Source organism: Salmo trutta, chromosome 27 (genome assembly GCF_901001165.1).
Source record: "Salmo trutta chromosome 27, fSalTru1.1, whole genome shotgun sequence".
In the NCBI taxonomy this organism is placed as follows: domain Eukaryota; kingdom Metazoa; phylum Chordata; class Actinopteri; order Salmoniformes; family Salmonidae; genus Salmo; species Salmo trutta.
Window position 1 is genome coordinate 15,031,825 of NC_042983.1, and position 12,921 is coordinate 15,044,745.

Here is a 12,921-nt window from a genome sequence, read left to right on the forward strand (position 1 = left end):
ACTACCTCATATCTGTACCCCACACATACCTTTGAGCATGTTGAAGTTATTAATTACACTTTGGATGGTGTATCAATACACCCAGTCACTACATACACTCGGGCTCCGAAGTGGCGCAGCGGTCTAAGGCACTGCATCTCAGTGCTAGAGGCATAACTACAGACCCTAGTTTGATTCCAGGCTGTATCACAACCGGCCGTGATTGGGAGTCCCATAGAGCGGCGCCAGCGTTGTCCAATTGGTCCAGCGTCGTCCGGGTTAGGGTTTGGCCAGGTAGGCTGTCATTGTAAATAAGAATTTGTTCTTAATTGACTTGCCTAGTTAAATAAATTAAAAAAAGACAAAGATACAGGCGTCCTTCCTAATTCAGTTTCCAGAGAGGAAGGAAACCGCTCAGGGATTTCACCATGAGGCCAATGGTGACTTTAAAACATTTGCAGAGTTTAATGGCTGTGATCGAAGAAAATTGAAGATGGATCAACATTGTAGTGACTCCACAATGCTAACCTAAATGACAGAGTGAAAAGAAGGAAGCTTGTACAGAATACAAATATTCATCCTGTTTGCAATAAGGCACAAAAGTAAAACTCCCAAAAATGTGGCAAAGAAATTAACTTTATGTCCTGAATACAAAGCGTTATGTTTGGGGCTAATCCAACACATCACTGTGTACCACTCTTCATATTTTCAAGCATGGTGGTGGCTGCGTCATGTTATAGGCATGCTTGTCATCGGCAAGGACTAGGGAGTTTTTTGGGATAAAAATAATGGAATAGAGCCAAGCACAGGAAAAATCCTACAGGAAAACCGGGTTCAGTCTGCTTTCCACCAGACACTGGGAAACAAATTTACGTTTCAGCAGGACAATAACTTAAAACACAAAGTCAAATATACACTGGAGTATCTTACCAAGACAACATTGAATGTTCCTGAGTGGCCTAGTAACAGATTTTACTTAAATCATCTTGAAAATCTATGGCAATACTGGAAATTGGCTGTCCAGCAATGATCAACAACCAACTTGACAGAGCTTGAAGAATAAAAAAAGAATAATGTGCAAATAGCACTGCTGGGTGACTTAAAAAGTCATGGCCAGTCGATCAATAATATCATTTTACTTTTAGTAAAGGTGTTCATCTTTCATTTAGAATCTCTGGAAACTTTGAGAATAAAAAGGTTCAGAACTTTTGTGAAACATCACAGCACAGCACAGTAAAATATTTGTCAAATTGAAGTCAATACTGGATGGTGTTTAGAGATAGATTGGAGGGGTTGACGGTAGCCGAAGGGTAAAAAAAAAAACGAATGTAAAATGTACCGTGTCCGTGTACCATTTCCGTAAAATGTACAGTGGGGGGAAAAGTATTTGATCCCTGCTGATTTTGTACGTTTGCCCACTGACAAAGAAAGGATCAGTCTATAATTTTAATGGTAGGTTTATTTGAACAGTGAGAGACAGAATAACAACAAAAATATCCAGAAAAACGCATGTCAAAAATGTTATAAATTGATTTGCATTTTAATGAGGGGAAATAGGTATTTCACCCCCTCTCAATCAGAAAGATTTCTGGCTCCCAGGTGTCTTTTATACAGGTAACAAGCTGAGATTAGGAGCACACTCTTAAAGGGAGGGCTCCTAACCGCAGCTTGTTACCTGTATAAAAGACACCTGTCCACAGAAGCAATCAATCAATCAGATTCCAAACTCTCCACCATGGCCAAGACCAAAGAGCTCTCCAAGGATGTCAAGGACAAGATTGTATACCTACACAAGGCTGGAATGGGCTACAAGACCATCGCCAAGCAGCTTGGTGAGAAGGTGACGACATTTGGTGCGATTATTCGCAAATGGAAGAAACACAAAAGAACTGTCAATATCCCTCGGCCTGGGGCTCCATGCAAGATCTCACCTCGTGGAGTTGGAATGATCATGAGAACGGTGAGGAATCAGCCCAGAACTACACGGGAGGATCTTGTCAATGATCTCAAGGCAGCTGGGACCATTGTCACCAAGAAAACAATTGGTAACACACTACGCCGTGAAGGACTGAAATCCTGCAGCGCCCGCAAGGTCCCCCTGCTCAAGAATACATATACATGCCCGTCTGAAGTTTGCCAATGAACATCTGAATGATTCAGAGGACAACTGGTGAAAGTGTTGTGGTTAGATGAGACCAAAATGGAACTCTTTGGCATCAACTCAACTCGCCGTGTTTGGAGGAGGAGGAATGCTGCCTATGACCCCAAGAACACTATCTCCACCGTCAAACATGGAGGTGGAAACATTATGCTTTGGGGGTGTTTTTCTGCTAAGGGGACAGGACAACTTCACCGCATCATTTGACGGGGCCATGTACAGTCAAATCTTGGGTGAGAACCGCCTTCCCTCAGCCAGGGCATTGAAAATGGATCGTGGATGGGTATTCCAGCATGACAATGACCCAAAACACACGGCCAAGGCAACAAAGGAGTAGCTCAAGAAGAAGCACATTAAGGTCCTGGAGTGGCCTAGCCAGTCTCCAGACCTTAATCCCATAGAAAATCTGTGGAGGGAGTTGCCAAACGTCAGCCTCGAAACCTTAATGACTTGGAGAAGATCTGCAAAGGTGAGTGGGACAAAATCCCTCCTGAGATGTGTGCAAACCTGGTGGCCAACTACAAGTAACGTCTGACCTCTGTGATTGCCAACAAGGGTTTAGCCACCAAGTACTAAGTCATGTTTTGTAGAGGGGTCAAATACTTATTTCCCTCATTAAAATGCAAATCATTTTATAACATTTTTGACATGCGTTTTTCTGGATTTTGTTGTTGTTATTCTGTCTCTCACTGTTCATATAAACCTACAATTAAAATTATAGACTGATCATTTCTTTGTTAGTGGGCAAACATACAAAATCAGCAGGGGATCAAATACTTCCCCCCCCCACTGTATATAGTATGTATTAACAGGAAGTAGAAGCCGAAGTATTGTTGTCCATTAGTTTACTCCAATTAGAGGATGGGAGTTAGGGTTAGGGGAAAATAATAACAGAAAATATATCAAATAAATAAGCAAAAAAAATATGGGGAACAGGAAATGATGCAAATAATTACATTGGTAGAACACACAATCTGCAATATTAAAGCTGATCTACCCCCTAAACATTTAAAAAATATATATTGTACAATCCAGGTGTGCAGAGTTCTTAGACTTACACAGAAAGACTGTAGTTGCTGCCAAAGGTGATTCTAACAATATTTCTGTATTTCATTTTCAATAAATGTACAAACATTTCTAAAAACATGTTTTCACTTTGTCATTATGGGGTATTGTGTGTATTGTGAGAAAAAAATGTATTAAATCCATTTTTAATTTAGGCTGTAACACAACAGAATGTGGAATATGTCAAGGGGTATGAATACTTTCTGAAGGCACTGTACTACTCCAACAGATTTTTCAGTTTTTTTCCAGAACAAGTATCAGGTCAGCGCCATCCACTTGTTTCCAGGCTATTTCCAAGACAACAGAGGAGAGATTCTGAGGTTCTCGTTGCCTCTCCATCCATCCCTCCATACAGGATTCAAGCAATGTGCATGCACGATGGGTCTGTTTTTTGACTAAACCAACACGCAGAAATTCAGCAAAATGAAAAACATAGATATGTGTACAACATGTTTACACATATACAGTTGAAGTCGGAAGTGTACATACACCTTAGCCAAATACATTTAAACTCAGTTTTCCTAGTAAAAATTCACTGTCTTAGGTCAGTTAGGATCACCATTTTATTTTAAGAATGTGAAATGTCAGAAGAATAGTAGAGAGAATGATTTATTTCAGCTTTTATTTCTTTCACCACATTCCCAGTGGGTCAGAAGTTTACATACACTCAATTAGTATTTGGTAGCATTGCCTTTAAATTGTTTAACTTGGGTCAAACATTGCAGGTACCCTTCCACAAACTTCCCACAATAAGTTGGGTGAATTTTGGCCCAGCTGACAGAGCTGGTGTAACTGAGTCAGGTTTGTAGGCCTCCTTGCTCGCACAAATGTTCTATAGGATTGAGGTCAGGGCTTTGTGATGGCCACTCCAATACCTTGACTTTGTTGTCTTAAGCCACAACTTTGGAAGTATGCTTGGGGTCATTGTCCATTTGGAAGACCCATTTGCGACCAAGCTTTAACTTCCTGACTGATGTCTTGAGATGTTGCTTCAATATATCCACATAATTTTGCTACCTCATGATGCCTTCTATTTTGTGAAGTGCACCAGTCCCTCCTGCAGCAAAGCACCCCCACAACATGATGCTGCCTCCCCTGTGGTTCACGGTTGGGATGGTGTTCTTTGGCTTGCAAACCTCCCCCTTTTTCCTCCAAACATAACAATGGTCATTATGGCCAAACAGTTATATTTTTGTTTAATCCGACCAGAGGACATTTCTCCAAAAAGTACGATCTTTGTCCCCATGTGCAGTTGCAAACCATAGTCTGGCTTTTTTATGGCGGTTTTGGAGCAGTGGCTTCTTCCTTGCTGAGCAGCCTTTCAGGTTATGTCGATATAGGACTCGTTTTACTGTGGATATAGATACTTTTGTACCTGTTCCTCCAGCATCTTCACAAGGTCCTTTGATGTTGTTCTGGGATTGATTTGCACTTTTCACACCAAAGTACGTTTATCTCTAGGAGAATGCGTCTCCTTCCTGAGCGGTATGACGGCTGCGCGGTCCCATGGTGTTTATACTTGCGTACTATTGTTTGTACAGATGAACGTGGTACCTTCAGGCATTTGAAAATTGCTCCCAAGGATGAACCAGACTTGTGGAGGTCTACAATTTTTTTTATGAGGTCTTGGCTGATTTCCTTTGATTTTCCCATGATGTCAAGCAAAGAGACACTGAGTTTGAAGGTAGGCCTTGAAATACTGTCACGCCCTGACCTGAGAGATCCTTTTTATGTCTCTATTTAGGTTTGGTCAGGGTGTGATTTGGGTGGGCATTCTATGTTGGTTTTTCTATGTTTGGGATTGTTTTGTTTTGGCCGGGTATGGCTCCCAATCAGGAACAGCTGTACATGGTTGTTGCTGATTGGGAGTCATACTTAGGCAGCCTGTTTTTCCTTTGGGTTTTGTGGGTGAATATTTTTCTGTTTAGTTTTACTACATGACAGAACTGTTGCTGGTCGTTTTTGGTTTACTTTGTAAGTGTTCATTTAGTCCATTAAAGTCTTTCAAGATGAACACATCCTCCGCTGCACCTTGGTCTCATTTTGACGACGGCCGTTACAAATACATCCACAGGTACACCTCCAATTGACTCACATGATGTCAATTAGTCTATCAGAAGCTTCTAAAGTCATGGCATCATTTTCTGGAATTTTCCAAGCTGTTTAAACGCACAGTCAACTTAGTGTATGTAAACTTCTGACCCACTGGAATTGTGATACAGTGAATTATAAGTGAAATAATCTGTCTGTAAACAATTGTTGGAAAAATTACTTGTCATGCGCGAAGAAGATGTCCTGACCGACTTGCCAAAACTATAGTTTGTTAACAAGAAATTTGTGAAGTGGTTGAAAAAGGAGTTTTAATGACTCCAACCTAAGTGTATGTAAACTTCCGACTTCAACTGTATGTTTCCTACTGAATTTTCAGCAGTTCCCTCCCTCTAGTGGCTGTGAGGTTGTAGTGTGTGAGGCCAAGCTTCATTCTGTCTCACATACAGACTGGTTTTTTTGCCTTTTCAGGCCACTCCTACATTCACTGTTGACACCTACAAATTGGTTTTCTGTTCGTATTTAATTTGCTCTTACTCTGTGTAATTCCACATGATCTTGGTCTTCTTACTGCTCTTCAAAGAGTACTTTGACAACACTTTATTATTAAACATTTTAATCAAATTCAACAAAAACAATTCCAAGTCCCTGATGTAAACTGAAAATCATGACCAAACTATATACACACACAACTATCCATAAAAAACAAAACAAAGCTCTAGTCAAGCATTTTCTACCACTGCATCTCCCCCTCCCTCTCTCTCTCTCTCTCCCTCTCTCCCTATCCCCCCTCCCTCTGTCTCTCTCTCCCTATCCCCCCTCCCTCTGTCTCTCTCTCCCTATCCCCCCTCCCTATCTCCCTTCCCTCTGTCTCTCTCTCTCTCTCTCTCCCCTTCCTCTGTCTCTCTCTCCCTCCCTATCCCCCCTCCCTCTCTCTCTCTCCCTATCCCCCCCTCCCTCTGTCTCTCTCTCTCCCTATCTCCCCCTCCCTCTCTCTCTCCCTATCGCCCCTCCCTCTGTCTCTCTCTCTCCCTATCCCCCTCCCTCTGTCTCTCTCCCCCTCCCTCTGTCTCTCCCTATCTCCCCCTCCCTCTGTCTCTCTCTCTCTCTCTCCCTATCCCCCCTCCCTCTGTCTCTCTCTCTCCCTATCCCCCTCCCTCTGTCTCTCTCTCTCTCTCCCTATCCCCCTCCCTCTGTCTCTCTCTCTCTCTCCCTATCTCCCCCCCTCTGTCTCTCTCTCTCTCCCTATCTCCCCCCCTCTGTCTCTCTCTCTCCCTCTGTCTCTGTCTCTCTCTCTCTCCCTCTGTCTCTCTCTCTCCCTATCTCCCCCCTCTGTCTCTCTCTCTCTCTCTCCCTCTGTCTCTCTCTCTCCCTCTCTCCCCCTCCCTCTGTCTCTCTCTCTCTCCCCCTCCCTCTGTCTCTCTCTCTCTCCCCCTCCCCTCTGTCTCTCTCTCTCTCTCCCCCTCCCTCTGTCTCTCTCTCCTCTCCCTCTCCCTCTGTCCTCTCTCTCTCTCTCTCTCTCCCCCTCCCTCTGTCTCTCTCTCTCTCTCCCCCTCCCTCTGTCTCTCTCTCTCTCTCCCCCTCCCTCTGTCTCTCTCTCTCTCCCCCTCCCTCTGTCTCTCTCTCTATCTCCCCCTCTGTCTCTCTCTCTCCCTCTCCCTCTCCCTATCTGCCCCCCTCTGTCTCTCTCTCTCCCTATCCTCCCTCCCTCTGTCTCTGTCTCTCTCTCTCTCTCTCTCTCTCTCCCTATCCTCCCCTCCCTCTGGCTTTCTCTTCAGTCTATCTGTTGGTCCAGCCAGCTCCTCAGAGTTCCCAGGTTTCTTTGCAGCCAGAGGATGTTCTTCTGGATGTTATCCATGGCAACCTCAGTCACTCTCAGCTGAGATGCCTGCTCATGGATCGACTCAAAGAATACACGCACCTGGGGAACACACACACCTGGTAAGCATGGCCGTGGGTTATGGGACACACCCTCTCCCTCGCTCAAACAGAACTTTGCTTCTGACAACAAATGATATTGCCACAGAAAGATCAGTAATCTCACCTCAGTGAGTTCCTCTGTGGAGGAGAACTGGGCTGTGGTACCAATGATGATGTTTCTAATAGAGAACGATCCCAACTGGAACCTGCAGGGTAGAAACAAGAGCAAAACACCACAGGTTGGCTAAAGCCCCCAGGCTATGGGATTGCTGGCCTACTACTACCTACTTTGTCATCAGTGTTAGTCTCTCAGTTCATCTTTCTCCCTTTCCCTCTCTCATTCTCCACCACACGGATAGGCTCCACCTATTTATCCTTAGTGTTAGTCTCCTTCTCTACCTCTCTCCCCCCTCCCTCCCTCTATCCTCTCCCTCTCGACCACCTACTTGTCCACCAGGGTGCTCCAGTATTTCTGGACGTAGCTCCAGGCCAGATGATGTCCCCTGGGGTTCCTGGCTACCATGACGATGAGGGAGTCCAGGTCCTGGGTACGGATCACCTCTCCCTCTACACCCAGCTCCAACAACCTGGGGTAGAAACACACACACAAACTGAATGTAATGATGTCAAATATTGAATTGAATTGACAGAGTATAGAAGACTGTACATACCTGGTTAGTTTGTTAGTGTCTCGGCTGCTGGCCAGGGCAGAGAGGATCTTGCGTTTGTGTGTCTCTGAGAGGGAGTGGGTGTATGTCTGGAGGAGAGACGCCCAGCCCGTGTCCTCCTGGGCCCCTACTGAATACACTGTCTCTACCACGTCTGCAGGCAGGCTGGTGGATGGAGAGGCACAGACAGGACATTACTTCTGCAGTCAGGCAAAGTTTGCACCTTTGATTGGTCATGGATTTGAGGAGGAATGTTACTGTCAAAGGGATGTAACCACACTCTCAAATAGCTGACAGACAGACAGATCGGCAGGCAGGCAGACAGACATACTTAAGCGTGCTGTTGGAGTCCAGCCAGTGTGTGAAGCTGCGCTGTGCCTGCTTCAAGCAGGGGAGGTCTCCTAGATGGCAGGCCAGGGAAAGGAGCTCCGACCTCAGTCGCCTCTCAGACACAGAGCCCTTGTCGCTCCACGTCTGACGGTCAATCACATCACGGAAATACCACAGGATGTACGTCTGCGGAAAACACACACAGAGAGGACATCAGACCACACACAGAGAGGACATCAGACCACACACAGAGAGGACATCAGACCATACACAGAGAGGACATCAGACCCCACACAGAGAGGACATCAGACCACACACAGAGAGGACATCAGACCACACACAGAGAGGACATCAGACCATACACAGAGAGGACATCAGACCCCACACAGAGAGGACATCAGACCACACACAGAGAGGACATCAGACCATACACAGAGAGGATATCAGACCCCACACGGAGAAGACATCAGACCCCACACAGAGAGGACATCAGACCCCACACAGAGAGGACATCATACCACACACAGAGAGGACATCAGACCCCACACAGAGAGGACATCAGACCCCACACAGAGAGGACATCAGACCCCACACAGAGAGGACATCAGACCACACACAGAGAGGACATCAGACCACACACAGAGAGGACATCAGACCACACACAGAGAGGACATCAGACCCCACACAGAGAGGACATCAGACCCCACACAGAGAGGACATCAGACCCCACACAGAGAGGACATCAGACCACACACAGAGAGGACATCAGACCACACACAGAGGACATCAGACCCGACACAGAGAGGACATCAGACCCGACACAGAAAGGACATCAGACCCGACACAGAGAGAACATCAGACCACACACAGAGAGGACATCAGACCCGACACAGAGAGGACATCAGACCCGACACAGAGAGGACATCAGACCACACACAGAGGACATCAGACCCGACACAGAGAGGACATCAGACCCCACACAGAGAGGACATCAGACCCCACACAGAGAGGACATCAGACCCCACACAGAGAGGACATCAGACCCCACACAGAGAGGACATCAGACCCCACACAGAGAGGACATCAGACCCCACACAGAGAGGACATCAGACCCGACACAGAGAGGACATCAGACCACACACAGAGAGGACATCAGACCACACACAGAGAGGACATCAGACCCCACACAGAGAGGACATCAGACCCCACACAGAGAGGACATCAGACCCCACACAGAGAGGACATCAGACCCCACACAGAGAGGACATCAGACCACACACAGAGAGGACATCAGACCACACACAGAGAGGACATCAGACCACACACAGAGAGGACATCAGACCCCACACAGAGAGGACATCAGACCCCACACAGAGAGGACATCAGACCACACACAGAGAGGATATCAGACCACACACAGAGAGGACATCAGACCCGTCATAGAGAGGACTTCAGACCATACACGGAGAGGACATCAGACCACACACAGAGAGGACATCAGACCCGACACAGAGAGGACATCAGACCACACACAGAGAGGACATCAGACCACACACAGAGACGACATCAGACCACACACAGAGACGACATCAGACCACACACAGAGAGGACATCAGACCACACACAGAGTGGACATCAGACCACACACAGAGAGGACATCAGACCACACACAGAGAGGACATCAGACCACACACGGAGAGGACATCAGACCACACACAGAGAGGACATCAGACCCCACACAGAGAGGACATCAGACCACACACAGAGAGGACATCAGACGCACTAAAACTCCGCAACTGAACCAGAATGTTTTTAGAATTGTTTTATGTGTTTGTGTGATGTATGTGTATGTGCCCTACCCTGAGGTTTTGTGTGACATCAGGTATGTCTCTCCTCTCCACCATCCTGTAGAAAGCTTCCAGGTAGCCCAACCCCTCGAGTAAGGGCACGGTGTGACTTTCTGATCGCAGGTAGCCAATAAGGTCCAAGGCTTTATCGAGTGACAACCGACCTGCCCTATAGAAATAGTATAGAGAGATGACGTCAGAAATAAAAGTGTGTTTGTGTTGTCTATTCATATATTAACACACACAGGTAGGTTTCTTACGTGGTGAGTTGGAAGGCGTTGTGTATGAGGTGTGTTCTGTCCATGAAGCTGAGAGCTGTGTGGTTGTCCTTCAGTAGTTGTATCAAGTTGTCCCAGCCTGAACCATAGTGGACCAGGTAATAACCAGCCATGTCCACATTCACCTTCACCCAGCCCACCTCCTCCCCCACATCCACACTGTCTGAGGAGAGAAGAGACTAGGCAATCAATGAATTAGTGAAACAACCAGTCAATCAATCAACTCCTCACTAACCTCCATACTGACGAGAGAGACCACGACTATCTTACCTGTGAATGCTGTCATTAGGTGTCTTACCTGTGAGTGTGGTCATTAGGTGTCTTACCTGTGAATGCTGTCATTAGGTGTCTTACCTGTGAGTGTGGTCATTAGGTGTCTTACCTGTGAATGCTGTCATTAGGTGTCTTACCTGTGAATGCTGTCATTAGGTGTCTTACCTGTGAGTGTGGTCATTAGGTGTCTTACCTGTGAGTGTGGTCATTAGGTGTCTGTGGATACTTGTTGAGGTGTCAGTCCTGTAGGTCAGAGGGATGTGCCACAGGAACCTAACACAGAGAGATCAGAGAGGGGATGTGCCACAGGAACCTAACACAGAGAGATCAGAGAGGGGATGTGCCACAGGAACCTAACACAGAGAGATCAGAGAGGGGATGTGCCACAGGAACCTAACACAGAGAGATCAGAGAGGGGATGTGCCACAGGAACCTAACACAGAGAGATCAGAGAGGGGATGTGCCACAGGAACCTAACACAGAGAGATCAGAGAGGGGATGAGCCACAGGAACCTAACACAGAGAGATCAGAGAGGGGATGTGCCACAGGAACCTAACACAGAGATCAGAGAGGGGATGTGCAACAGGAACCTAACACAGAGAGATCAGAGAGGGGATGTGCAACAGGAACCTAACACAGAGATCAGAGAGGGGATGTGCAACAGGAACCTAACACAGAGAGATCAGAGAGGGGATGTGCAACAGGAACCTAACACAGAGAGATCAGAGAGGGGATGTGCAACAGGAACCTAACACAGAGAGATCAGAGAGGGGATGTGCCACAGGAACCTAACACAGAGAGATCAGAGAGGGGATGTGCCACAGGAACCTAACACAGAGAGATCAGAGAGGGGATGAGGTGCAGGAATATGACCTTGCTGCACATGAGAATCACAGAGAATGTGTGTGTGTTTGTGTGTGTGGTGTGTGTGTTTACCCCTGCTGCAGGCTGGGCCATGCTGGATCAGAAGGATGTGCGGTCCTCAGGAACCTCTCCTGTTTCAGCAGGAGACGAGACCCCTGCCTAGTAACCGTTACCAAGGGCACACCTGTCTGCAGCGTCCAGGTGTTCATCATGGTCGTCAGGTCCAGGTGCTCCCCAGCGTACAGATACTGACACACACACACACACACACACACACACACACACACACACACACACACACACACACACACACACACACACACACACACGTAAACATCACACTCTTAAATCAGTGGTGAGACTTGACTGTTGGTATTGTAATGTAATGTATTGCTATGTAAAGAGAGGTGTGTTTACTGCGTTCTTAGCTGCCTGCCTGCTGCTGTAACAGTGTTCTCCAGAGGTGAACTCCTCTTCTGAACACGTCTGAGAACAACAACACAGCACCTTACATTTACACACTAAATCATCCTACACAGAGGGATCAATTAAGCAATAAGGTACGAGGGGGGTGGTTTATCGGCAATATACCACGGCTAAGGGCTGTTCTTAAGCACGACGCAACGCGGAGTGCCTGGATACAGCCCTTAGCCATGGTATATTGGCCATATATCACAAACACCGAGGAGCCTTATTGCTATTACAAACTGGTTATCAACATAATTAGAGCAGTAAAAATAAAAGTTTTGTCAAACCCGTGGTATATGGTCCGATATACCACAGCTGTCAGCCAATCAGCATTCAGGGCTGGAACAACCCAGTTTATAATAAAATCTATATCATTTGATCGATCTACGCACATTGGCCAGGCTGTCCCACAGGTCCTGGTTGTGAGCGTTGCTGTAGCTGTACCTGCGAAGGTAGCGCACGATTCCACTCTGGAACACTTGGTCAGTCAGGTAGTGTCTGAGCATGTGCAGGACACATGCACCCTGGTGGAACAAACACCACAGTACATTAACACTGTGGCCCTGATCCAATACTTTAGACACTCATCCTTACTCCCTCCCTTGAAGTAAACACAGGGTTCATAAAAGCAATGTGATGTGAAAAAGATGTTTGCGTTTTTGTCTACCTTGTTGTAGGATACTGTGTCGAACATCTCTGCAATCTGTGTGGGGCTCTCAGCCGCACTGGAGACGGGGCGGGAGGAGTTAAGAGAGTCTCGACCAATCGCAGCGAAGCAGGTGTCCACCAGATAATCCTCCTGAGAGATAAAAAGGGCACCTTTTCAACAGGAATATCCCTCAGGGACATGTGAAACATTCATACTAATCATTAATACTACTGTGAAGTTGGAGTAGGGATGTGTACAACATATGAGTAACAGGATCTTACCACTCTGAGTTTGGGGTATGTGGCGTTGACTGAGATGTACTCCATGTATCTGGCGAAGCCCTCGTTCAGCCAGATGTCGTTCCACCACTCA

General features: G+C 46.6%; 1 protein-coding gene across 1 annotated transcript; it reads right to left on the reverse strand.

The window, feature by feature from the left end:
• Nucleotides 1-6,970: 6,970 nt before the first annotated feature.
• On the reverse strand, nt 6,971-12,914 carry LOC115164397 (endoplasmic reticulum aminopeptidase 2-like). The gene is made up of 13 exons (XM_029716831.1): nt 12,831-12,914; nt 12,568-12,699; nt 12,293-12,424; nt 11,850-11,918; nt 11,505-11,680; nt 10,761-10,840; nt 10,277-10,457; nt 10,029-10,185; nt 8,171-8,355; nt 7,843-8,004; nt 7,618-7,758; nt 7,296-7,377; nt 6,971-7,172 (listed from the first exon to the last, which is right to left on the reverse strand). Exons 1-13 carry the CDS (start codon nt 12,873-12,875, stop codon nt 7,026-7,028), a joined length of 1,689 nt encoding a protein of 562 aa, XP_029572691.1. The 5' UTR covers nt 12,876-12,914; the 3' UTR covers nt 6,971-7,025.
• Between the last annotated feature and the right edge of the window lie 7 nt (nt 12,915-12,921).